Raw genomic sequence first — 27,891 nt, 5'->3', positions numbered from 1 at the left:
CTTCCTGCGACCAAATAATCTAAACACTTAACTAAGCTTATCCTACAGTTAACCTACTATGCTTCTCAGACCCCACGAATCACTGCCCAAAGCCTCCCCACCATGGGACAGCCTCGGGGATGAACCTCACTGGGGCGCGTTGCGGTGGGTTCACCCTCGACGGCGCCACCGATGCCACCGCCAGATCCCGCCGGGGTGCTTCCTCTGCACCGACGGGATGGGTCGGGGGCCGACGATCGAGGGCGCCTCACGGCACCACGACGGCCGGGAGCGGCGGCCATATGTCGGCCTCTCGTCAGAGCCCCAGATCGGGGGCGGCTCGTGGAGCTTCTCACTCCACATCAGTTGTGAGTTGGAGCGAGAGTCGTTCAGCTCATTGTCATGAATGCCAGTTGGGCTCGCGTCCCAGTCAGCAGCATCGGGCCGACTAGAAGGGCACTGGCTCGTGTGGAGACCATCATTGTCTCCACCTTTCAGCCCATAGTCAAAAATAGTATCGATGGCTCTCAGCCCATCAGCCTCCAACTGATCCTGTAGGACGAACTGATGCACGTCATCAGCCGCTACGAGGACGTCAACCTCACCGCCCCGGAAATCATCAGCCGTCTGGATCTCAGACGGCAACCGAGGCGGCTGAGCAGTTGGGGTTGGTGAGCACAGCGCGTCTGTGCTCTTCATGTCGAGTTTGACTGACGGTCCACCGAAACGACTTTCAAGGTCAACCTGATCTCGATCATTGGTACAAGGCTGCTCGGTTCTCTCATGGAACCCGATGCAGACAAATGTGTCGGAGCCCTTCTCAGGTAGTCCCAGCTCCTGAGCCAGGGAGCTCCTGACATAGGAGGCGTCAGATCCTCCATCAAGGAGATCACGTGCCGGCGTGCGGCCATTGGGACCTGCTGCCACAGCAGCAGCGGTTTGCAAGAAGCTCTTTCCTGTAGAACTGACATTATATCGGTGACGACTGGGCAGCTCAACACCGTGCGTCTGAGCCTCTGCACAAGACTCAGAAGCAGAAGGCCCAGTAGGCGGCAGTGGCTCAGCCTCAGGCCTCAACTCGGAGGCTGGAGAGGACGAGCGCTGCGCCACAAACCCTGTATCATGCAGCAGCGAGTGATGCTGGCGGCCACGCTCAGCACACGGACTGCCCAGACATTCCCTGGCCAGGTGTTCAGAGTCGAGGTCTCTGGTGGTCACCGAGAACGTTGCTGGTGGGTCAACAGCAGAGCATTCACTATTCGGGCCCCTAGCAAGCTCTCTGACCCGAATTTCCTCCTTCAAAAACACCAGGAAGTCATCAAAGCGGTGACTCGATCGCCGGGCCCACTCCAGACGCCAGTCTTCGGGGATATTGCCCTTCACCATGGGCAGCAGCAGGCTGGATAGGCTCTCTGAGGAGACACCCAGAGTGCTGAGAGCTCTCGTGTGCGCAGACAGGTGATCTATGAAGGATCGCATGGCCTTCAAGTCACCGTGGCGGACTGATGACATGTTCATCAGCTCCTTCAAGAGAGTCTCCCGTCGCACATTCTCGAGGTCAAATCGCGCTTTCAGAGCCGACACCGCCTGCACATACCCGTCACCCGTGACTGGGATGCCCTGGATGGCCCTTAATGCCGCTTCGGCAAGATGTGACCTCAAGACCACGAATTTCTGCACGCTGGCATAGCACTGGTTGTCGTGCACAGCAATCGAAAACAGTTCCCAGAACTCGGGCCATCTCATCACATCACCATCGAATGTGGGAATCGCCACGGTGAGAGATGATTTCAAACCGGCGCTACCAGCTGCCTTCATCGACTCTGCCCTGAAGTGGGCCTCCTCTGCCTTCTCGAGGCGAGTCAAGAGGCGAGAACCGAGGAAAGCCTCATCCTCCAGAGTCTGAACATGATTTGTCTCATCGGCTTGACCCTGTTTGTCCAGCTGGACCTGCAAGCCCTGCAACTCAGCATAGATTTTCTCCACATGATGGAGTTTGAGGGCAAGCTGGTCCTGATCTAGCGCTTTCCGATCTCCCTCCCTGTAGGCTCGGAGATCGTTGCACGCTTTAGTAGCCTTTGTGCGGAGACGCGACCTAGCAGCCAGTAGCTCCTCCATGTTTGAGTGAAATGGGAACTAAATCAAAGTACAAAGTGGACTGTATGTTCAAAACAAACCATCAATTTACCCAGTGGACTCAACAAATTAAATGTCCGGTAGCCATGGGGACTGTGTCCTCCACTGAATAAATGATCTGGCCCCGGTGGACTATGTTGCGATTCCAAGTTAAAGAACGGTATAAATACACCAGGCGGATGTATTTTTGGTCAACAAAACCCAGACAAACAAGATGATCACTTGCCAAAAAAACCCGGCTATGAGGGACTCGATATGAACAGCGACCAATCGCAACTGGCGGAGAAATATGCTAGTGAATCTCGAGAGACGCTCGAGGAAACCCAAGAAAATACCGCCCATGAATAGGCCGACAGCCGTGTGAAATAGCGACCTTGCAAGGCACGCTCAAATCTTACGAACAGCTCCGTGAATATGCTCGCCGAACAGGCCGCTCAGACTAGTAAGGCTTACATATTCACGGCGCTGTGCTATCGGTGGTTGGGGCCAAAAGGCGAATGAGGAACGAGCCGGACAGACTCAGTCCCAGATTTAGACCCTCGAATGTATATGCGTCGCCGAGTAAGCCGACAGCAAGCCTCTCAGACGAGTCTGCCGACGTCCCCAGCAAACGCATATAACATTCGAGGTCCCAACGCACCAGCCGCGACAACAGACATTGCCCGACTGCCCTCCGCCGGCGCGCCCTCACCCGACCTCACCTCATTATCACGTGGTCAGCAGCCGACCAATCACTGCACGAGTCCGCGCCGCACAGCCCCGCTCCCGCGAGAAATGCTGTGCCGCAATACAGCGGACGCGCGTCGGCCGAGGAGAAATACGGGCGGCCGAGCCGACACAAGCGGGCGAAAAGACGATAACTAAATTAACTGAGTTCTAACAAGAGTATAATGCATGCTATCTTTTGCCTTATGTTTGTTACACGCTTTACTGTTTTGTTTTTTTACCTCGTTCAGCGCAGAGATGTCACCGCATCCCTATCTGGGCTTTCACCGGAGGGATTTTCGCGACTTTCTCAGCAGGCAGTGTTGTTGCGCGGAACCTGGCCGCCGCAAATCGACAGTGCCGCCGTGAGAGATAGGGTGCTGCGTTGAGCTAGATGGGATCGAATTCGCAGCCATTTCTCCTCGTCGCCGCAAACGAATGGTCCGACTTACGCACGGTCCTTTGGCGAGATTGGTAGTGAGTGCACAGATGCTTAGCCATCCGTTCCGGCCGCCGCTTCATGCGAACCATTTGCCGGAGAAGGCCAAAATAAGGAAGCTCGTCCCGAATGCCGCAGACTCTGATGAGATGTTATTTCGATATTTTCAGTTCAAAGGAGTCCACATCTCACGCTGGCGTTGAAAAGCTTATTCAGCGTACGTCTTTGATGTTGGCTTATTGCATTGCCGGCTTGCAATTTCCTGTTTTTGCTAAACGCTACTGAACATATTCAGGCACAAAATATGTGGTGGGATTTTCTTTGTGTTCTGATATTTCCTGTTCATTCTGCATGTTAGCACCGGCGGCTGCAGGCCGGGCCACCCGGGACCACCGAGCGGGCCATGCGGCGGCCGGCCGACCACGTGGCGCTCGGGGCTATGCCGGCACTGAGCTGGCTCATTGTAAGCGGCCCTGTGATTGGTTGTGTGGGCTCCTGCCCTCGGGGCGCATGCGAGGTGACCTCGGGTCAGCGCGCGGTTATTGAGGGTAGTTCGTTCTGGATGCTCGGCGGAGAAGTGCTCGCTGTGTGGGTGGAAGTGGTGTTCTGGCTGTGGTGTGGTGGTGGTGCACAATACAGCAAGTGAAAATATCTTAACTGGTGTGGAGAGGAGCTGGACCAGTGGAAAAGGGGACGCGACAGTGAACAGCAGCGAGTCTTCTCAGCGTGCGAGTAGCCGATCATTTCCTTTCATCCGGGACTCATAACACGGCCTCTTCCGGGGTGTGTGAGGGAGGCGGCCACAGTGTCTCGCCATCGAGTCACTGAGCTTAAACTCGTTCCCCGGGTCTTGCCATCGAGGCTCGGGTGCGGGGTCTCCGCTCAGACAGGGGTGCGACCAGTCGGCTCCGGCTAACCTTGCCATCGAGGCGCCGGAGTATCGGTTGATCTGTCCGATTACAGTGGTCTCGCCATCGAGAGGCTGGAATCGGGCAGCGGCTGGCGTCTTCCTCACCATCCTGATCTACCCATCGCTCTCCTACAGTCCTTGTCTATCATCCGGCTAAATAAGTGTCGTTGGCGTGTGAAATACCAGAGGACACGTGGCGACATTTCTGGTCCTCCGCGGGCCGGATTGCGACCAGTGAGCTGAACAGGAGAAGATGGGGATAGAAAAAGAAGAGGCAAAGGATGTTAAACGGCCCGATCCGACTGCAGATGGAGCTTTTAGTGATATCAGAGAGCAGGAGCTTGCTGATCTGCGCCGGCAGCGTGGTTGCAAGAGGGCTGCTGCGACCAGGGTCAGCAAAGCGGTTGAGGTCGAGTTGTCAAGAAAAGCGACCCGCGATCGTATCGAGCACATCAGCACAAGGCTGGAAGAAGCCTTCGCCGACCTGAGAAAGGTGCATCAGACTTATGAAAGCAAACTTGGAGACGACGAACTCCAAGAAGCTCAAGAATATGCCGATCGCCTCGAAGAAGAGGAATTGTTGATCCAGGGGAAGATCCAGCTGTACCTTCAAGAGTTGGATGAAGCCAAATCATCAGCTGCCACCTCCCGTCACACTCGAAGTCGTGCCAAGTCACACACGTCAGCGGGCACCGCTGTGTCAGTTCGATCCAGAGAGGCTGCTGTGGAGCTGGAGGATGCTGATCGGAAGCTGCATGACATCAGAGCTCAGCTGGAAGAAAGCCGTCTTCTGGAGGAGCGGAACAGGGTGCTACAGCTCAGAATAGCCGAAGAGGCCCGCGACAGAGCTGCTCGGAAGTTACACATGTATCAGGCTGCGGAAGACGAATTGAACTGGGATCGTCGGCATGATTTCGACGAAGCAGCTGCCAAAGGAAGAAAGGGATCTGCTGAAGGTGCGGGGGTAGATCAAGCCGCCGAACCACCGCATTGCACGAGCGTACCCGACAATGTGCCTGGTCCAAGACCACAAGGACCTAAAGCTGCTCCGGAAGTGGAGGTGGATGGTTCATTTCTGAACCCAGACAACTGGACATCAAACAGCAAAGAGCAGGAGAAGCACGGGCATCCACCTCCTGGAATGTCAGCTTTTACCAACAGTGTTCCACGTCTTAATTTGCCGCGGTTCACAGGCGAACCAAGTGAGTGGCCGCGCTGGATCAGTCTCTTCAGAGCACTGGTTCACGATCAGGCGTCTCTCTCTGACACGGAGCGGATGGCGCATCTACAACAAGCAGTAGATGGAGTCGCCCATCAAGCCATCGAGGGATTCTTGTTCGATGGCAGGATGTATCACCAGGCGTTGGCAAGGCTGCACGAGCGTTTTGGTCGAGAAGGTGACATCAGCCAAGCATATCTCAGCTCCATGTTCACGACTCCAGCTCCTTCAATCAACAACATCGCCTCAGTGGAGAGGTTCAGTTCAGCTGTCAGCAACACTGTGCTGACGCTGCGCGCTCTGAACCACTACAATGATCTGAGAGCCATCGAGAACCTGCGTCGAGTAGCATTGAAGCTTCCTGCGGAGTTGTCCTACCAGTGGGGACGAGAAGTGCATCAGATGCATCCCAAGCAGCCCGATCTGGAGATCTTCAGCAAGTGGCTGGAGACAGAGACTGCCATCTTGAGAAACTCGGCCAACCACAACCGCGATCCAGAAAGAAAAAGGCCATCCGCGAGTGCACGGGAGACCTCGGCGCGACGAACAACTCTGACTACGTCGGCCACGTCTTCCCAGACGGAAAACAACCGACGTCGCTGGTTCTGTGTCCTGTGCAAGGAACAGCACAAGCTTCAGGATTGCACGGAGTTCAAGTCGAAGATGGTGGAGGAGAGGCTGGTCGTAGTGAGCAAGGAACGGCTGTGTTGGGGCTGCCTGAACAAGGGCCACTTCATGAGGGATTGCCGCTCTGCAAGACGATGCAACTTGAATGGATGTAATGCATCTCATCACCGACTCATACATGTGGACAGAAGCGCTGCTGGTGATAAAGAAAACCAAACAGAACCAAAAACAGAGGCACGAGGAGGAAGTCGCATCGTTGGCACGGCTCTCACAGAGACGACAGACACACTGCTGCAGTTGGTGCCGGTGCGGATTCACGGCCCAAACGGGGAGAGAGACGTAGTAGCACTGCTGGACCCGGGAGCGCAGACATCGCTCTGCTGTGAAGATGTCCTGGAAGAGATTGGGGTTCCAGGAGTCCGAGAGAATCTGCAGCTACAGAACATCGAAGGAAGTGGTACCAGACAGTCGTCTCTTCGAGTTCAGCTGACGGTCAGTCCTCTGAGCACAGCGACCAGCAGAAATCGAATCGTCGTGCCCGAGGTGTGGTCTGTGCCAAGCTTGAACGTGGCCCCACCCAGCGTGAGTAGCAAGCAGCTTCGCAGCTGGAAGCACTTGCAGGACCTGGACCTACAGCAGTACAACGGCGCACACGTCGAGCTTCTACTTGGTGCCAACATTCTGGAAGCTGTGCTGCAGCGAGAGGTCAGGGTGGGAGGCCCCGGAATGCCCGTCGCTATCCGGACAGACTTTGGCTGGACCCTGACGGGATCGATATCCACCCTGATTCCAAGCACAATGCGGCAAGTCATGTTCGTGCGTCAACGTGCTCCCGAAGACGCTCTGGAGGGTCTGCAAGAGTTGGTCCAAGACTGGTGGACGACCGAGGCCTTCGGCACCATGATCAACAGCTCTGATGCACGATCTCAAGAAGATCTCAGAGCTATGCGAATCTTGGATCAGCAGACCAGGAAGGTGGGGGACAGATATGAAGCTGGACTTCTGTGGGGTGAAGACGAACCGATGTTGCCGGACAACTGGAACCAAGCGTACCGACGTCTTCAGTCCATCGAGAGGAAACTCGACAAGCAGCCAGAACTGGCTACAAGGTACCAAGCCATCATCGACGGATATGTGAAGGATGGTCACGCAAGGAAGCTTTCAGCAGAAGAAGCGGACGAACCGAAGGAGAAGCGTTGGTATCTGCCACACCACGCAGTAGTGAACCCGAACAAGCCAGGGAAGCTGAGAATCGTCTTCGACGCTGCGGCAACATACCAAGGTGTATCACTGAACTCGAAGCTCATCACAGGTCCAGATCTACTACAAAGCCTTCCTGGGGTGATCATGCGCTTCAGGGAAGGTCTGATCGCTGTGACAGCGGACATCAAGCAGATGTATCATCAGGTGAGGATCCGGACAGAAGACCAGCCTGCATCGAGCTTTCTATGGCGAGATATGGAGCGACACCGCAAGCCTGACGTCTATCTGATGGAGGTGGTCATCTTTGGCGCGAAGTCATCACCGGCAACGGCCAACTACGTGCTGAGAAAGGCACTTCTGGACTATGGAGTGGAGACAGACAAGGTTCTCAGCAGAAGTCCCGAGCAACTGGCAAAGTCGTTCTACATGGACGATTGCCTGTTCTCTTGCATGACGGAAGACGCCGCCAAACAGTTGTACGCTGACGTGAAGGAGGCACTGGAAAGAGGAGGATCTCACCTCACGAAGTGGAGAAGCAGTTCCCCCGCTGTGCTGAAAGGTGTTCCAGAGAGTGAGAGAGCCAGCGCCTCTGCGAGCCTATGTCTCAGGAGCTCGCACACCGCTGAAAAGACGCTGGGCATCGCATGGAAGGAAGACGAGGACACATTGGGGTTTCGTCTCCAAGCCAAAGAAGTGAGTGCAACCAAGCGTGGTGTGCTCAGCAAAGTGTCAACAATCTTTGACCCTCTGGGGATTGCTGCTCCTGTTACCGTGAGAGCAAAGATGATGATGCAGCGACTCTGGTGGAAACATCTGGAGTGGGACGAGCCACTACCCGAACCTGAGCTGAGCCAATGGTTGGAGTGGCTGAGTGAAGCAGAGAAGCTGAACGAAGTCGTGATGCAACGCTGCGTGAACCCCAGCGGCCCAGGGACACTGCGACGCCAACTTCATGTGTTCTGCGATGCGTCAGAGAGTGCGTTCGGCGCTGTGGCATACTGGAGGACAACTTCGAGCGATGGGTTACACCACTGTCGCTTCCTGATCGGCAAGTGCCGAGTCGCTCCACTGAAGCGACTATCAATTGTCCGTCTGGAGCTGCAAGCAGCCGTTCTTGGAGCGCGTCTGGTGGCTACCGTCCTCGGTGAGATCACTCAGCCACCGGATGACATCTTCTGCTGGACGGACAGCAAGGTCGTTCAGCAGTACCTTGGTAATGAAACCCGACGGTTCAAGACCTTCGTGGCCAACCGACTGGCTGAGATTCACGAGCTGACCCATAACGCGTGCTGGCTCCACGTTCCTGGGAAGCTCAACCCCGCTGACGACTGTTCCAGAGGGGTTTCGGTGCTCATGCTCAGTCAGGACGGCAGGTGGCTGACGGGTCCCACCTTCTTGAGGGAGGACGTCAGCCAGTGGCCACCTCAAGAGGAGCTAGCCCAGCTGGCACAGGATGAAGAGATGCGGGACGCGCTGATATTCACGACTACCAAGTGCACATCAGAGGAACCGATTCCAGCGAGGTTTTCATCCTGGGGGAAGTTCAAGCGAGTCGTTGGATGGATGATGCGCTTTACGCGCAACATGAAGGCGTGTCTTTCAGGACAGCTGCCGAAGGCCACCGGACCACTCTCACGTTCGGAACTGCAAGCAGCGGAGGTGTGGGTCGTTGCCAGGGAACAGGCGCAGTCCTATGCTGAAGAAGTGCGCTGTCTGACGCAGCAACGGCCGCTGCCTTCGTCCAGTTCTCTGCTTCCTCTGGCCCCGTTTCAGGACGAGGACGGCCTGATCAGAGTCGGGGGACGCATCGGCAAGGCATGCATCTCGGAGGAAGCCAAACACCCAATCATCCTACCACGGCAAAGTGAGCTGGCTCGGCTTGTCATCAAGCACGAACACACTCGTCATGGTCATGCAGGAGCTGAGCACACGCTGAACTTGGTGCGCCAGAAGTACTGGATTCCGCAAGGACGCTCAGCCATCAAGGCGCAGCTTCGTGACTGCTCCTTCTGTCGCCGTCGCAGGGCCGCCCCTGTGCCACCGCGGATGGCTGATCTCCCTCGGGAGAGACTCGAAGCTGGACGGCCATTTCGAAACGCTGGTGTTGACTTCTTCGGGCCGCTGCATGTGAAGAGATTCAGGAAAACAGAGACCCGATACGGACTGTTGGTGACTTGTCTGGCGACGCGAGCTGTACATCTAGAAGTGGCCCACTCATTAGATACAGACAGTTGTATCATGGCCCTCAGAAGATTCTTTGCTCGCAGATCGCAGCCGGAAGTCATCTTCTCAGACCGTGGGACAAACTTCGTCGGCAGCAACCGTGAGCTTCGTCAAGAGCTCCGAGGGGTTCTGGCGCAGATGCCAGAGAAACTGAGTTCCTACGAAATTGACTGGCGCTTCAACCCACCAGCCGCAAGCCACATGGGTGGGGTGTGGGAACGCATGGTCAGATCTGTAAAGACGTGCCTGCAAGTTGTAGTCGGCTCACAGGTATTGACGGATGAAGTTCTGCTGACCGTGTTTGCAGAAGTTGAACACATGGTGAACAGTCGGCCGCTTACCTACGTAAGCTCCGACCCAACTGACGCCGAGGCGCTCACACCCAATCATTTTCTGTTGGGTCACGCTTCTCATCATCTAGCGCCAGCTCTGACAAGAAAGGGAGACTTGAGCAGTCGTCGGCGTTGGAGACAAGCTCAAGCAGTCGCTGAGCACGTGTGGCGGAGATGGACGCGAGAATACGTGCCTACTTTGTCGCGCAGAAGCAAGTGGCACCGAGAAACCAGAAACCTACGCGAGGGGGATCTGGTTCTCATGACAGACACAAATATGCCCAGGGGGTCGTGGCCATTGGCTCGTATCACAAGAGTATTTCCTGGAGAAGACGGCATAGTGAGGTCTGCTGAACTGAGAACCTCTGGCGGGAGAATCTACGCCAGACCTGCAATCAAGCTATGCTTCCTAGAAGAGGACTGTCAGTGACTTTGGCGTCGGAATCAAGTGACGCCCAGGTCATCTCGCCAACGAGAGGCCGAACACCATCGACCCTTCCGTCTGCTCCCAGTGGCCTCGCCATCGAGGGGCTGGGAGAGACAACACATCGGCATCTCCGCAACCATGAGATAAACCAGCGGGGTTTACACGATCCTGACACATCGCTATCAAGCACTAGAGGACCAAGGGTCCTCTGAGTCTGGAGGCTCTCCAGCGTCCCTCCATCTCCAGCGTGGGAGGCATTAGTCTCCGCGAGCGCTGCAGCGGCCTCGGCGCAGGTGGCGGTGGCCTCCTCAGCCGCCTCAGCACCGGTGGCGGCTACCTCCTCGGCTACACCAGCTCGGGCGGTAGCTTCCTCGGATGTGGCGGTTTCTGCTTGGGCGGCAGCGATTCGTCTAGCAGCGACGACGTCGCCAGTCGCCTTGGTGCGTCGGTGGGGATATACCACTGATCCCCATCATTAATCTTTGCTTAACGAAGTGGAAGTGTTTTTATTTTTTTCTGTGTCATGTTGTATTTTGCTGGTGTTTGAAGAAATAGCATCGCTTTTGTTGGAATGTGAAATGGTTTATATGTGTTAGCGACGCGATGTAGTACGGCAGCACGCCGGTTACCTTTCGTGAGTGTTGCCCTGCAGTGCAACACGGTGCGGGGGGATGTTAGCACCGGCGGCTGCAGGCCGGGCCACCCGGGACCACCGAGCGGGCCATGCGGCGGCCGGCCGACCACGTGGCGCTCGGGGCTATGCCGGCACTGAGCTGGCTCATTGTAAGCGGCCCTGTGATTGGTTGTGTGGGCTCCTGCCCTCGGGGCGCATGCGAGGTGACCTCGGGTCAGCGCGCGGTTATTGAGGGTAGTTCGTTCTGGATGCTCGGCGGAGAAGTGCTCGCTGTGTGGGTGGAAGTGGTGTTCTGGCTGTGGTGTGGTGGTGGTGCACAATACAGCAAGTGAAAATATCTTAACTGGTGTGGAGAGGAGCTGGACCAGTGGAAAAGGGGACGCGACAGTGAACAGCAGCGAGTCTTCTCAGCGTGCGAGTAGCCGATCATTTCCTTTCATCCGGGACTCATAACACGGCCTCTTCCGGGGTGTGTGAGGGAGGCGGCCACAGTGTCTCGCCATCGAGTCACTGAGCTTAAACTCGTTCCCCGGGTCTTGCCATCGAGGCTCGGGTGCGGGGTCTCCGCTCAGACAGGGGTGCGACCAGTCGGCTCCGGCTAACCTTGCCATCGAGGCGCCGGAGTATCGGTTGATCTGTCCGATTACAGTGGTCTCGCCATCGAGAGGCTGGAATCGGGCAGCGGCTGGCGTCTTCCTCACCATCCTGATCTACCCATCGCTCTCCTACAGTCCTTGTCTATCATCCGGCTAAATAAGTGTCGTTGGCGTGTGAAATACCAGAGGACACGTGGCGACACTGCACTTACCACTATCTTAGACTATTCCATCTTGAATTGGTTTAAGATGCATTTACATGCATTCAACTACATAGACGTTCTCGCTCCGAAGTAGTCCCATTCAAAACCACTTTCCCGCTTTTTTTAAACCACAAAAAAACTCTTTCCCGATTTAAAACCACAGGTCGTCTTGCGTCAGAAATACTTTTTTTGCCAGAAGCCCGATTGATCAAAACAATATAACCTAATTAAGAGCTGCAACAACTGAGTGTACTCGTAGTTAGACGCACGCATCATGGGCTATATTCCTTACAACCCATAAATACACGACCTTGTACCAATTAAGAAACAATTCATTACGCTCGGCAGTTCCTCGCTCAGAATCAGCCCATATGTGTGTGGGAAATAGCGAACGTCGGCGAGCGCTCGCCGACCCAGCGCTCGTCGAGTGGCAGCAAACAAGCACACGGTGCGTGGGTGCAGCCCTTTGGCCGCTCGCTGTAAACAATTACCGGACAATCTCTCCGGCGCGACGGGAGCTTTCACGTCCGTAAAACGAGCCCTCGCCGTGCTGGGGCTGGTGATATAGGCTGGTGCACGGATCAGGGTCCTGGGGAAGGTGGGTCCGGTCTGATTGAAGTGGTGGGAAATGTAGTCGGTGGATGGACTGGTAAATAATCGTTAGGCGGCACGGGCGGACATCGATAGCAGCGCCTCTATCGGTCAATAGGGAAAGCTGGGCTGTAGGCGACGAAATACCGGCTGAGTTGTCACACGTTGAATTGGTTTATAGACATCCGTCTTGTGAAAAAGTTGAACTTTTGCCTTCAATATTTCTACAGGCAATTTTAGAAGTGTCTTCTCATAGATTACAACACCGTTTAGATTATTGTATTCACTTCAAGCCTTCCCTATTGTTCTTGATGATGCGGGAACTATTTCTAATTAGTATTTCTAGCTTAATAAAAGAACATATTGTGCAAACGATGAAAAAAGCATAGATGGAAGATTTAAAATGCAATTTTCTCTAGCAATTAATGATAAATTCTCTACAGATCAAGGAAAAGATGCATGCTAACTGATAATTTAAAGTTCCTGGAGCCAGTTGTTTTCTTCTTTTCTTACGTCGCCCCAATGGCCGCGAATACACTTGTGATAACGCCTATCGTGAAGCGTTGTCAGTATATAACTGTTAATTGCTCCAAGCAGAATACAAGAATTGACTGGATCATCATGCTCTCCCCTCTTTCCCGACATTTTTTTCTCGGTTACCTTAGTTGGCTCCAATCAGAGTTGTTTCAAATGGAGGGCACGTCTCTGTCCCGCTTTGTCAGTTTGGAGGCGTGCGTTCTTCGTTGCCAGCAGAAGCGTTGTGCCGTAAATCATTGGCCGGTGAAAATAAGACGAACTTGTGCACGGTCTTCATCCCGCTTCTCTCTGATCGTTCATTTATCGATATTCCAGCCAACTATTCATGTGATATTACTCGTGTGAACGACCTATCTTCTTTACGCATACCGATGCAACTATCTCATATTTATTGCAGTGGTAATTGCAGGCCGCATTAGATGAATGCAGCCTGGCTTGGTCCCATTCCAGCTAACATCTGGCTCGATCATAGGTGTATCTGATACAATGATACAATGATAGATGCAATTATAGATCATTGTGTCAGAGAAACGTTTAGTCAGGGGTAGTATGCGTCGGCAAACTGATGCTATGATCGGTGTTGGTGAACTATTACGCCTTGTTTTGCTCTGCTCTTCTTAACGTCTCCTAATACTCAATAATTTTATAATATTTGACTCTTATGATTCTTGCATCGTTTGGGTAAGGACGTCATTCCCTTCTCTGTCTCTTCCCTGTCTCTATCTTTCCCTTCATCTCCAATCTCCATTCTCTCTCTCTCTCTCTCCTTCTCTCTCTCTCTCTCTCTCTCTCTCTCTCTCTCTCTCTCTCTCTCTCTCTCTCTCTCTCTCTCTCTCTCTCTTCATCTCTATTCTCTCTCCCTCCCGTATTTCTTCTGCACCTCTCCTCTGCGGTCGAAAATCTCTGCTCCCTACAAAAACACGACCATCACGCCTCCTGCAGCGCCGAAAGTTGGTCTAACTGGATTATATGGGCGGCCACGGCCGACACTCACGCTCGTAGCTGGCCGACGCACGCTCAGGACACGACCGTCGCTCCTGACAGCGACGGTTGAACGGTGCGTCCCCCGAGGCACGCTCTGACTCCGCCTCACCCAGTCTCAGACAATGGAGGGGTGGGCCGGTCCCAATGTAGCCACCTGTCTTACTATGGTCGAGTGAACCGTGCACGCCATTTCAGGGCTGGTGGTGATGTCTGGTATGGAACGGAGAGCTGCGTGTGTCGGCCGGAGATCATGACCATTCGGTCAAATATCCCATATGTACTCTAGTCGCGCGCTATTTTTGGTTTACTAAGAACTTTGATACAATTTTATTTACTTCTGGACAGCTTCGAATGCAAATTTGTTTGAAGTGCGTTTCAATTTTTTTTCGAAAGTAATAGGTAAAGCATGTAAGAAGCTTACGACTAGATACAACTTGTTTCAAAAGATCCAGTTGTCCTAAATACGAGGCAGTAGCTAATTTCTGCGTTTGACCTCTTTCCGTTTACTATTTCGACGACCAACCATCTCCCAGTCCCTGCCTTTAGCCGTTTCCCACTACTCTTCCCATCATCACTCTACCTGATTCCTTGTCTTTCTGTGTTTCTAGACCACGTCCTAAACTAAAGCGTCTAACTGCGTCTCCTCCGCAGGCGGCCACCGTGACGGAGACGGCGTCCCACCGGCGCGCGCCCGTCGACCCACCCACCTCCAGCAGCATCTTCATCTTGGACACAGGCGGCGGAGGAGACACTCTGGCCGTCACCGAGGCACTTCAGCACGCCCTGCGTGTGCCCATCCTGGTCGAGTCCAAGGCGCTGCCGCTCGACTCCAACCGTAACCCGGTGCTGTCGGACGAGTCCACTGCGGGGGGAGGTCGCCTCAGCCTGACCACAGTGCTGGCGAGGATCGGGCCCGACGACTCTGCGCGAGCCGCTCTCGACCTGATGACGGTCACCTACCAGCAGGCCCAGCAGCTGGTGGAACAGTCGGACGAATCAGGTCAGTCCCCGCGGCACTCCTGCCCGATGGTGAGGCCTCGCGGGGCTTGATGCTCTTAAAGTACGTTTGGTTTGGAAAAAAATCATCAGCATTCAACCACCTTTGCTAAGAAGAGGGAGACACGTGCTAGGTTGTTATTTTTGACTCGCTGTATGACACGCACCACAGAGGCCCTGTGAAAAGTTTTAGTTTTGAGAGGTTATAGTTTCTTACCAGGGTGGTCTGGTTTTGAGTGCCATAGGTTATGTCCTAATGTCGCGTCCATTGTGGAGGGGGACGTGGGAGGGGCGTGGCAGAGGTCAGGCCGTGCGGTAGGTTCTGATGCCGGCCCACTGGTTGGTACAGATCCGGGACAGAGTCACCGCCGGTATGCAAAGTAGTCCGCAGAAGTTGTGCTCGCGCTCATCTCGAATGCAAGTGTTCTGGTCACGTGGTGTTAAACTTGGACAAGCCGGCACACGGGAAAGATGCGTGGACAGAGATAGGCTGGTGCGGTGTCTGCGTCTGAAGTTGTGGCCTGTTGTTTAAAGTTGCCCACAGGAGTTGCTCCATATGCATTTGCAGGTCTCAGTATGCTGATAAAATATTGCTGCTTTTGAACAATCACTATAGCAGGCTTGTGAAGTGCAAATAGAGCTTTGATTTCATTTTATAACAACGCGTAGAGTATTCCAACTATTAGGGGTCAGTGTCGACCTTTCAACTAAATTTTCTTGGTATTTGGTGAAGTTTGCGCACTGCTTCTGCGCTCAATGCATTGTTTCTAAAGATTATCAACCTTTTCTCCGATATCGCCACTCCAACTTGGCAAAAAGTTGCCGACTACTTTGTCAAATGATTAGGCGCTGACTTTTGTGGTAGCAAGTGATCTTTTAACGGTTATATATAATAAATATTTTTTTACAATGATACACTCGGAAGTTAGAGGAACAGGTTATTAAGCAATATTTTGCCACCTAGGTACCACAGTAAATTAGAAAATATCCTCTAGTACATATTTGCACCCAGCGACAGATCAGTGCAATGCCCCTAGGTGGCAGCTGCTATAGGCATTCTATTGCCAGATGGTGATACCAGATTACATCGCCCAGTGCTCTAACAAATCCTGTTCAATGCACCGGCATGTCACACTGATGGGATGGCTTTCGATCGGCACTCAAGTGTTGGATCGGTGCTACATGTGGGATTTAAAGCTCTTTCACTGCAATCCTCACGATCCGGCTTCAATATCAATGCTCTCCTTCGCGACGTGAGTATAACTATTCAGCATGCGTACGCCTGGCAACATACATTATCATTGCAAACTGAGATCAGAAGTTGTATATTTTGAATTGCTTTTTATATGTACTAAACTCAGACACCTCGGCACTGAGGAACATTCTTATGGAAGGAGCGTTGTTAATGTTGCCGGTTAAATTGACAAAATCAAGCTAACAATTAGTCGGTGAAATTCAGTTGCATAGAGAGGCTGCATCAATTTTCATAAGTCACTCTTGATCAATCATAAGTAATTTCTATCATGTACAGAAATGGCAAAACCGTTCGGTAAAGGCAGGTAGGTAGGCACATTTATAATTCAACGGTAAGTCGGCAAGGTGCATTCGGCATCCCATTCCCTATCACGGAAAGCGCATACAGTTCCTGCATTGTGAACTAAATGCTTGGGTATTTGAATTCGTCAGTCTTGGTTCCAGTCGGGTCAGATGTTATTTGTTTTGTTTTGTTGGGTTAGGCCTTTTCGGTCCAATTAGACCAGTTCAGAGCCGGGATGATGATAGGATATAGGGGGAGACATTGGTCTGGGCAGGCACCCTAGTGAGTCGCCGGGGCTGAGCCCGTCCAGAGGACAAGCCACTCAGCCCCAAGGCACTCACTGCACCCGGCTACGGGGTGCGCTCCCTCGGGAGCAGCGGTGCCGCTCCAAGGGAGCAGCCCGCATGAGATAAAGTTGCCTGTCCAGCCCGGAGGGGGGTTGCGGCGTGGAGGAAAAGGATTTCTGTATCCTGAGGAGAGAAGCACGGAACGGTGTCAGATGTTACCATGCCGTGCTGCGTGATTACCATTGTTCGCCACTCGCACTTCACAGTCTGCTGACTAGTCCTCGTTGCGGCTCCTACCGGCCGAAACTGTAAGCTCTGATTCTCGGTTGTTCCGCTCCGGGGCCCCGCAGTCGCTCCTGTGCCTGGCGCGACGATAGCTTCTTCGGGACCACTCTCCCGCACCTCATCACTCCCACCTTCCACAAGCGTGACGGGGGCGATCATCGCCTGCCCGTCTAGGCCGAGCAGCCAGCGAATTACTATTCGCCGTCGGAGAAACACGAATTCATCACAGCTCGACGACAGCCCAGCTCGTTCTGACCTCTCACCTTGACTCTTGTTTACCAATTCATGGGCTGCGGTAAAGAAGTGACGCCGCCACTCGGCGCGTGCCCTTCTGTGCCACGTTCGACGCTCGGGTGTCAGGTGTGGGAGGGAAGCGGTCGCGACTCCCACACACTGGCACGTGAGCGTGAGGAAGGTATCTGTGACTGCTTTATGGTGAATGGTGGGCTGACGATGGTGATTTACTCAGAAACGTTCTGGAAGAAAATGTGGTTTTATTAAATGAATAATGTTGTTATTGAAGATTTAAACTGAAAATGCTTTGAAGATACCTTTTTGATTCGTCTAAAAATAGTTGTTGCTTTGTAAATACATAGCTTCATCTAAGATATAGGCTATAGGATTGAGAATGCTGGACGCATCGCACAATGCTTACATATATGGCCTTGGCACAATGTACAGTGTACACTGTACACTGCACAGTGCACAGTGCACATGAGATATTGCACAGGCCGGATGAGTGTGCGGCCCATTTTCCCTGGGGCGTTCTCCAGGATTTCCCGATTCTCTGCCAGCCTCCTCTCCGAAGCAAAGTTTACCACCGGCCAGGAGCGGCGCACCGCTCGTACGACGTGCTTCATATAATATTTGTCGTCTACGGCGCCGCTAGTGGAGGGCGGATCGGGGAGCTGCAGGGTATTCAAGTTCCACTCTTACCGTGGAAAAATAATGAAGTGTACGGGGCTTTATTTTGTAGTCTTGTGAAAGGATGTTGAAAGCAATGCTTTATATTTCGATTATATTTGCTGTAGCTGGTGAAACTGCTTAGCGTAATAGGGGCAGCGTGGTGTTTTCAGTCGTTTACAGAACCCTGGCGGATGAAAAGAGAGCGTACAAGCTGTTATAACATTTCTAGGGCAGCATTTATTATTTTGGTTCGTTGTGAAACGCTGAAACGTAAGGAACGCAACTAATCTGCCGTTGTATTCTGATATAACTGGGTTGCCTGTGATACCTTGGCTATCTCCTGACTCCTGCACATCGTGGAGTCAAATGCAGTGAATGTTCCCACGCACTGGGCTGAACCCGATAATCTGCCGCATTACACATAACGTCACCGAATCAGTAAAGGTAGATTAGGGAGCATCATACATCAATCTCACTTGCGGACTGGTGCTGCCACTAATGACAAAATAATTCACTTGATAGCCTTTGGATAGTTTGGCGGTATTTGCGGTTGAATATTGGTGATTTCGCGCAATGTGTCGCAGACCTGACTCTGGAACCCTATCTATGAATATTAATCCCTTAGGACCTTTGATCTTAAAACAGTAGAGCTAACGACATACACCTAGATACATAAACACCAGTTGTGCACGATTCACTCCCCCTTCCCCCGCCCACACACCCTTACAACTCCCATGTCTTATCTCTATCAAGATTCCCGTTGCCGTCAAGCACTGCACAGTGTACGGGTTACCCTTGCACCTGCAATCAGCTGACTGTGTCAGAGGCCAGCTGGGCCCTACACATCGCACAAGGTCACGTGGGTCCCCCTCCTCCATCACCTGTCTGCCCCTCCCCCTGCGTCCCCGCCCACACTACCGTCATAGCCACCCATCCATGGCACGAAAACGACCATCACCAAAACACTGAGAACTACCGAAGCTGGACGGGCAGGGGGACTCACAACCGTCAATTTGCGAGGTCAGGACGGTAACCATGCCGAGTGCCCACCTGCCGGAGTTGTCTCTCTGTGCCGTGGCCCGTGGGTCGACTGAAGCAGGTGAGAGGTCACCGATGCGTGTCGCAGGGGTCAGCTGACTCACGCAGACAACTGGGAAGTGCTCTAAGCTAGAGTGATTGTAAATGCGACCTCCCGCCTCGTCAGCGGGGGTGGAAACTACTCGCAAACATGGAAATGAGGAGATGGGGAGGGATGGTTCAGAGCTGGGGTGTTTTATAATGGGCTCGATACATTAGGTAGTCTCGTGTCAAAATGTTAAATGAAGGTGATAAATGGGGAATTTTAGGCGGTATATGAACAAGATACCTGTCATGACTACCAGCTGCTGATGCTTGGCTTGTTTCTGGCTGGCTGTTTCTGGATGCTTGGATTGATAGAACATGATTATTTTGGAATTATTTATGAATAGCTGATATGACATCTGCTCGCGCTTATAATCTATCACAATCATGGTCAGCAATACACCGTGAAACAGTACCTGGGTGTAAGGAAACTCAGTGTAGCGAGCTATATGTTTTGCAATTTTCCTCTGCCTATATCATGTGCGTCGGTTTGCGTTGCGAGAGCATGTTTTCCTCGGTATCAAATCATGAAAATGATATAATGACCGATGTTATGTGAGAGGCGCACAAGACCCGCCTAATATCGAGCAGATCAATACATAACTGAGGCGACCATCATCTTATGCGCTTCTGTTGCTCGATGGTACTCAACGTTCTAGAAATCCTCTCCGGCTCTAGCAATCGGCGCTACTCCGTTCAAACCCCTGTCGATGGCAATGAATCCCCTGGATTTGTCCGCCGATAGAAGCGCCATAGAATTATAATACCGGCGCGCAACACTGCTCGTAACTAACATGCCTTGCCGTCAGCGGTGAGGCGGTGAGCCAAATTGGAGCAGCGCGATCACGAGTGTAAAAGCAAGCTGTTGGCATTCCGGCACATTCTGCTAGCCCGGGTCTGCGAGGCCAAGTCGTCCAACCTGACGTGCCCAGCCGCAGCAATTTCACTTATGCCGAGATTGATTCTCTTTTTAGACGTCATCTGGGAAGGCTTGTGCCGCTGGTTCGCGGGACGCGGAGGGAGCCGCTTTTGTTTCCACTCAGCCAGTGGTCGCCGGGGAATGGGAGGCTCGGCGAAGCGAATTGCTGGAAATGCCAGCATAACGACTGCGTTAAAAGAGTAATGTGGCTCATCTGAATACACATACTCTATGAAAACACTCTGGATTTTCTATAATCCTTAGGTAATTGTGCCGTGTGCGTTTAGCTTATTTGATTCTTTTTATGCAAGCCGCCTTATAACCATAATTCACACAGCTTCGCTTTCAAAGCATAAAAGCACACGGATACACTTGCTGATATTCTTTATTTGTTGAGAAACTTAGTTCTCCTTATCGCTTATGCATCCGCTATGCAAAATATTGAATTAAATGAAACTGAGAATGCAGCTGGCGCGATATTTCGCTGATTGAGCCGTCTCCCAGTGCCGAGTTGGCGGGGCGGGCTGCAGTGTAAATCCGACAGAGCGGCAAGGCTGGGCTTATCGGGGCGCCGCCGCCGCCTCCTCGTACAGCTGGGGATATTTCGGCTGGAAGGATGTCGTACTGCTGGCACGGGTAAACATGGAACGAGGGTGGGTGCGGTCCCTACGCCGCGCTGTTGGATGCTCTGGAGGTCGGGCAGATCTCGATACATTTCTACCCGTACATACCTGGTAAAGGGACATATCGCGCAGAGACGGACATTGGACATTCATTGAGTTTACGCTTTGCAGCTGTCAATTGCACCTCTGAAGTCTAAGTGCTGACTTCTTGTAAGCAAGCAGGACTCACTGCTCTACTTCTCTCCTCTCTCTCTCTCTCTCTCTCTCTCTCTCTCTCTCTCTCTCTCTCTCTCTCTCTTTCTCTCTCTCTCTCTCTCTCTCTCTCTCTCTCTCTCTCTCTCTCTCTCTCTCTCTCTCTCTCTCTCTCCCATGCATCTTCATTTTTACACTCTTGACAGCCAGCACTTATTGATTCTCTTCTCGCCTTTCTCGTCTCTGCCGTCTCTTTCCAGAGCTCTGCCGTCATCCTCCCCATCTATTTTACCTGTCTCCTTGCTCTACCGTCCGTCTCCCCGTCTCATCCAGCCGTCTCTTCACCTCTACCGCCCGTCCCATCTGCTCCTCCAGCCCTCTCCTTGTCTTTTCTATACTCATTTCCTCTTCTCTTCTCTGCCGCCCTCTCTGACTCATCGTAAGGCCAGGTGGCATGGACCCATCGTGTCAATCACCGACGCATGCAAATTGGGGGCGTACGGCGAACCGATTATCCAGCGTGACAGAGCGTTACGGCCGCCACGGCCGTCACGGTGCGTCACGGTGCGTCACGGTGCGTCACTCGGTCAGTGGTGACTGGTGCGGCGTGACGTACGGAGTGTGAGAGCGACAGTGGTTAGTGGTGACGCCTGGTGAGCTCTGGTGACCCTTGTGTATCTCTAGTGAGCACAAATTGACATAGGTGACCAAAGGTGACTACAGGTAGTCGCAGGTGACCGCAGGTGGCCTCTAGTGGGCGTGATTGTGAGTGAAACTGACCTCTAGTGTGTGCAGTTGGCCGCATGTTAACACGGTTAACCGCAGATTAACACGGATGGTTTCCTGGTTTCCACGGTTGACCACAGGCAACCACAGGCAACAACAAATACCCGATGGCCATGCCATGGGTGGCTGCTTATAAGAAGGATAAGCATTGAACAGAAGCGAATTGCGGAGAAAAGAGATCACAGTAGCGTACAACAGTCTTCCAAGAAAGAAAGAATGACGCTGGAAGTTGACGAGCTTTCGAACCGGCGTGGACGCGGCGCCGACCGTCAAATTTCGTCAGGAAAGATGGACGTTTGATCATAGAACTGATGAGTTTGACGACGGTGATTGGTGAGCTCAAGTTGAGCCGAAGTTAAGCGCGTGGGTCTGGGACGCACCCACGTGTGTTCCACGAGAGGCGGTAGTGATGATGCTGCTATCTGACTGAGCTAAGGCAAACAACGTGGTAAAATTGCACAGTTATGCCAAATAACTGTGCAATTTATAATATAATATAAACTGCAATTGATAATATAATAATACTGAACATATGCCACAAACTGCCAAATATTCTGATGAATGTTACTTTGCACTGCATTTCAAATGTAACACAATTCATCGGGCTAATGTGCAGTGAAAACATATATCAAATTCAGCCTACATCCTGCATTGGAAGTGATATGAGCATAAGCTCTCATTCACCAAACGCTGGACCCATCGTGTTATAAAAATCCCAACAACATTTGTGTACGCTCACAACTAGATTCTTGGACATTCATTTTTTTTTTGTTTTACCGGTGGCAGCTTTTCTCCATCCTGATTGTTACCGACTTCCTTCAGAATCTATGTATTGGCCTTTCAGTGATATTCTCAGCATGAGCACATACCTACCTTTCCTAACGACAGATCTGCCAACATTCTGTTTGACTTAGCGTACAAATAGACACCGATCCCTTCCCTCCCTTTCCCTTGTTTCGCACTGTTGTTGGCAGTTCTGGTGGGCGAGCCTCGGCCGAGAGCCGCCCTAATTAATGGTGTGTTAATGGGCAGCTGGAGGCCGAATACAGGACATGGAGCCACTTTGAATTATTCACCAATTAATCACGACCTGTGGTGTGCTGGCGGTATGCTGTCATTTATGAGCGCTTGTGAATTCGAATGTTCCATCCTTGGGGTGTTCAAGATGCGGATGGTGCATTCTCAGATTCTATGAACTAAAAGAGTCAGCGGTCATCCTTGACTGGAATGTTGGGCTGTTCGCTCACGACAGCTGATGTAGAGAGGTCTTATTTCAGCATCGCAGCGCCCTGCTGAGGTCAGCCCGGCAAACGGTGATTGGTTTCTGATTCCAATTTGTTTCTGATCGGATTTGAGACAGCCACAGCCGAAAACATCGGTTATAGAGTCGAGAGCGAAACTCGACATGTCATGGGACCGCATGTCAGGATATAGCCAGGAACACTCCAGCTAAGTGACTGTTATGTCCTATGGGAGCTAGCCGGTCGAAATTTCTGGCCCGGAGAACTTCTGTAATGGTGATCGAGAAAATACAGCAGTGCTTTGTGGTTTTACATTACTTGTATGACTTATTTATATGCTTATTGAGAAGTGTTATGCTGTATTATAAGTATCATCTTTAGACTTTCACAAAACGTCGACCAACATCTTGTTGTCTTTTTGTGCCATGTCCATTTATGAAACTATACATATTTATGCCAATGATTATGGTCTACGTAGTGAGCGCATTTACTATTTGGCATAGCTTTGTTATACTTTTCAGTTCAATCTAAATCTATTGCATATTATCTTCGACGGCCAGCTTTTTATGTCTTGTCTTGCCTATATATTTTTGCGCTCATTCATGAAAATAACGACATAGCAACGTTCTACTGAGAGGCGAAATCGTGTAGGCAAAATAAATACTTCCATAAAGCGGGCCAGATCGGTTCATGTTTCTACCAGTCGCTTTAAAACCAGGCATGCTTCAAGAATCGCTTGTAGAGCCTCAAATGACATATGACCTTCCTAGCTAACCTTGTCACCACCTCACCGGTAGTTTTCGCCAGCTGATTAATCGGCTGCGGTCGCGTGAATGTTTTGGAAGTCATTGAGTTTTGTCTGCCTTCATCGTCCCCTTTTTCATGGTATCATTTTAGCAGTCACAGCAAGGCTATTTTCTTATCCTTATCAATCAGTTCACAGTTGACTTTTTATGCCGAGTGGTGCTTGCAGTTTTAATGAACTTTTTTGCGTTGTTTACACGGCTCGATATATATTTCGATAAACTTTATTTTCATCGGTCCGAAAACTGTGCATCAGGCATGTTTGTTTTGTTACATAAAATCTACATTTGCGCAGTAATGTTTGACAACCAGAGGGCGTTATTAGATGAAACTTGTTCGCTGCTGAAGCATACCTTTGAACACGTAACACAACACCGAGTGAAACTAATTTTGCTCCGCTCTCGCTGATTCCTTTCATACGTCAGATGCAGCTGTATTTGTTCCTGATTTCACGTTTGAACGTCCTTTTTATCATTTATATTCATCCACAGATATTCGTTTCATTTGTCGGATGCGACGATCGAAACTCTGCGTTCTTTTTTGTTGGCTCATTAAATTCTACCCTCGCAAAGTTAACTGTAATCCAAATGCTTTAATTACCACTTTGTGAAATTTTCCTAACTTTTTTGTTACCCTTACCCTGACCGCACTTTCCGTGGAGTTTTCTAAACGACATCACAATTTGCACGTTTTTTTTCAAGAACACTCTTACTGATTCCCTTTTCATCTGCAAAACATCCTGAAGTGGAACAAAATGTCAGGCCAGAAAAGGATGATCCTCTTTCCTGTTCTCACAGTAATATGCCACACTCCAGCCGGGCTGACATCTTCACCCCTCTATCGACCCGTTCCGCTCATCCAGCTGGTCACCCCTCGGGCGCGCTCTCGTGACCCCTAACAGCGGCGTGAAATTGACCGCCACCGCCGACCGGCCAGCCGACCCCGCTCTCCGAGTGGCCGGCGTCCGTGATACATTGTCCCAATCCTCGCTGTTTTAACTCTCGTAATGACACACTGAATCAGACCGCTAGGGACCGCGCACACTCGAGTACCAATAGCTCTCCGAATGCGAGCCGCTCGACGGGGCGGGGCGGGCGAGCGGGGCGGGAGAGCGGGGCGGTAGACTGTTCACCGAAATCGGCCCACTGCGGCCCGACCTGGCTGCTGTACGGCGCACCGGTGCCACCGGCACTGGGAACCCATCTGTCAAACGATACCCAACTCGTGCGCATTACACGGCTCTTCAGGGCGTTCTCAGAAGCGTCGTAGTGGGCAGTGCTGCCAGGCGTCTGGGGTGGTGCCCTAACTGGGCCAGATTTTACTGTCTAGTGTCTCTTGGGCTAGGTGGGGGCGCTGGTCGATGCTCTCTTCTTCGGGCTAACGCTCTTTTTACTTCGTCCTCAAGTACGGTTTGCCCTTCTTCCATTATCTGATTTTGTTCTTCGGCGAAGTAGCCGTTGCTCCTTTGCTCCCTACTCCTTCTTAGTCTCAGTCCTTACCCCCAATTTCTTTTTTTCTCTCTTTATATTTTTGTCTCTGTGTCTGTCCCTGTCTCCGTCTCTGTCACTTTTCCTCCTCTCTCGTTCTCTCTCTCTCTCTCTCTCTCTCTCTCTCTCTCTCTCTCTCTCTCTCTCTCTCTCTCTCTCTCTCTCTCTCCATCCCTCCCTCTCTCCCTCCCTCTCTCCCTCTCTCTCCCTCTCTTATCTCCCTCCCCTCTCTCCAGCACCGTCCGGTGGCACAGTTTGCCGGTCGTCGGCAGCGACGAAGGCCGGTCGTCGGCAGCGACGGGAGCCGGTCGTCGGCAGCGACGGGAGTCGGTGTAAACAGAACGCACGCTGTCGGCGTCCGAACCCCGTGTTTACAACTGCTGGCGTCGGGCAGGGGTGGCCGCTCCCGTCGACTGCGTGTGTGTGTGGGGGGAGGGGGATAGTGGGGACTGGTGGGGAGGGGTATCGGGACTGTTTCACGGGGGCACTAGGGCGGGATCTGAGAGGGAGACTGGCTGTTGCGTTAAAATAAAAAGGTGGCCCGTTTGAGAAAAAAACTGGGGATGCTTGAAAGCAGGATTGAGAAAAGAACGAAAGAATCATCACGATTGGTTTGGGAAATTGAAATGAGCTACTCAAAGCAAAAGGAAAATCAACTGAATAAATTACGATAATAACTCAACCTTTTTGCTTAGTCGCTACTCGCTGTTAGCACGTACACCTTGCGCCGTTTGTTATATGTCATGAGCATGCTTATCACGCATATAACAATGAACAGTAGGGGGGAGACCCGGGAGGTATGGGCCGGTTTTGTGAAAAGGCAATTTTCTTCCAGTGGGCAGTGACTACACCCGGTATTTCACTCTGTGCACGTAAAATTGCCTTTCGCCTGCAAAGTGTGCCTGATATTAGGCATCTGGGATCAACTATTTTGTCTCGAGATAACTTTTAATAAATCATGCGCTTTTTCGATCCCTCAAAATACACCGGGAGGTATGGGCCATGGCCCGGGAGGTATGGGCCGGTGCCATGTTTCATATCCTTTTCTCGACAATGAGAACAATACTCGTAGCTGTTATCTACCTTGATCTCTCTTAGAGCCCAGGAACCGCAAAAGCGGCGAACAGCTTACTTCATGGAGGTCACTTGGGCACATATGTATTTTGGTAAACTCACTCATGCACCATGAAATAAAGCATATAATATTTTTTAGTTCGAATGAAATTTGAAGCTAGATTTTCAACCTTGCGCGACAAAAATAAAACTCATTGAAGATGATACTTCATGAAAGCATCTTTTTATTGATTTTTGGTCAACGGGGGTGGGTGGCCCGAACCTCCCGGCTAGGACGCCAGAATTTGTGTAGCATCTCAGCTCATAATCTTGCAAGAAAGCTTCAAATATTCTATCGAGCCTTAATTTGCATGCTTTAAACTTAATGTTAGCATTGGTCTGGCATCATAAAACGAGCGTGGTTCAAATCTATCACAAATTTCCTGTATGTCCAGTATTTTACTCGAAGAGGGCAAAAACGCTTTATCACCGCTCATTGCCAAAGAAGACTGAGGAAGATTTTGAAAATCACGTGGGTTGTATAACGGAATGGCTGCTACCAGTTTACGCGGTCAAATGTGTAAAAACACGCAACACTTCTTCAAAACTGCGATGGCCCATACCTCCAGGGGGCCCATACCTCCCGGGTCTCCCCTATACGATAAAGTATAGTTCCTAAAATATGGCTTTTCAGTTTTCGCAAATGGAAGGCTGCTTGAAAAACAAATCTAGCCGAATGAAAATAAAGACTGGTTTTCGATGCAGATAACCACTTTGAGTTTGATTCTTGTATGTCAAGACATTAATACCCCCCGCGGTGGCATCATGTAACAAGTACGAAGCTGCACATGATTTCGTGTCAACATTTGATGCACACAAATGCACAAAAACTTGAAGGATGAGCTCAGTACTCGTAATGGGCTAATTAATCATTCGCATCATTAAGCTCTAGGCCGCAGTTCCAGGAAGTATGGACTCATTCCACGGTTCCTTCCCCTGCTGATTAGCCATTTGACTCCAATATACTCGCCGGTTCGGCTGATGCTGACGACCTTTTCTGCGTGACCTTCCTTTCAGCATCAGTGACGACCTCTGACATTTCCTGATAGTGATTTGCAACCTCCGCCACATCTCACTCTTACGCCCCTCCCCTGCCCCCTGATCCAGCGCCACCTTCAAAATCACCGATAATCCTGCCCTGTTAGATCTTCCCCTCGCGGGGGGGGGGGGGGACGCCGTCGGCGTCGTCGGGGAGGGGGGAGGGGCTGCGCCGGGGTCATGAGCATCCTGCGCCGTCTCATGGCCGCTGTCGGTCGCTCTCGGCCTGAACACAGCCTCCCTGCTCCGACTGGCGGCCGGCCGCGTCGGAGTGTCGCTCCCCAGGCACGCCGAGACTGGGGGTGACGCCGGGACCTGCCCAGGTCAGCCGCGTGACCCTGCACTCGCCCGGGGCACCTGAGGTCACCTGAGGTCACCTGGGGTCACCTGAGGTCACCTGAGGTCACTTGGTGTCACCCTCGACGTCCGGATGTCACCTATGGACCACGTGACTTGAGCTGCCGCTGTGCTCGATTTAGTTTTCGTTCACCGGTTCGGTGCTGTGAAGTGGTGGCCGTGAAAACTTTCGCTGACGATAATTTGACGAAGCTCCTCGTGCTGTGGTTGGCGGACGCTTGTTGATTGCGTGGACGGAGCGAGGAGGTGAACAGTGAAGGACGATACCTGACGGTGGCAAGGTGTTCTTCCAGAAGTGTTATACGCGAGCCAGGTTTGAGCTGAACTGCTGGCTACGTAAGCTGCCACGAAGAGCCAAAACTGGACGGAAATCACATCCGGATTTTATCGTGTTTGTGCAGCGCGGACCTCTCGTCGATTGATGTTGTTGCTACAAGACACGCTTCCAACAAC

The 27,891-nt window shown here is 51.9% G+C and overlaps 1 protein-coding gene across 1 annotated transcript in view; it reads left to right on the top strand.

The window, feature by feature from the left end:
* Nucleotides 1–217: 217 nt before the first annotated feature.
* The window catches only part of LOC122376197, a gene marked incomplete at its 3' end in the record, with an annotated part of 51,745 nt that continues 24,071 nt past the window's right edge, over nucleotides 218–27,891 (top strand). Inside the window, exons 1-4 of the mRNA XM_043355971.1 lie at nucleotides 218–347; nucleotides 5,363–5,371; nucleotides 5,612–9,033; nucleotides 14,397–14,745. Coding sequence (XP_043211906.1) covers nucleotides 218–347; nucleotides 5,363–5,371; nucleotides 5,612–9,033; nucleotides 14,397–14,745 — 3,910 coding nt within the window. The remainder of the gene's footprint in view (nucleotides 348–5,362; nucleotides 5,372–5,611; nucleotides 9,034–14,396; nucleotides 14,746–27,891) is intronic.

This window comes from Amphibalanus amphitrite, unplaced genomic scaffold, assembly GCF_019059575.1.
Source record: "Amphibalanus amphitrite isolate SeventyFive unplaced genomic scaffold, NRLGWU_Aamphi_draft 002050F_arrow, whole genome shotgun sequence".
Lineage (NCBI taxonomy): Eukaryota > Metazoa > Arthropoda > Thecostraca > Balanomorpha > Balanidae > Amphibalanus > Amphibalanus amphitrite.
Note: the sequence above shows the minus strand (reverse complement) of the source record. Positions and strands in the feature narration are given on the sequence as shown.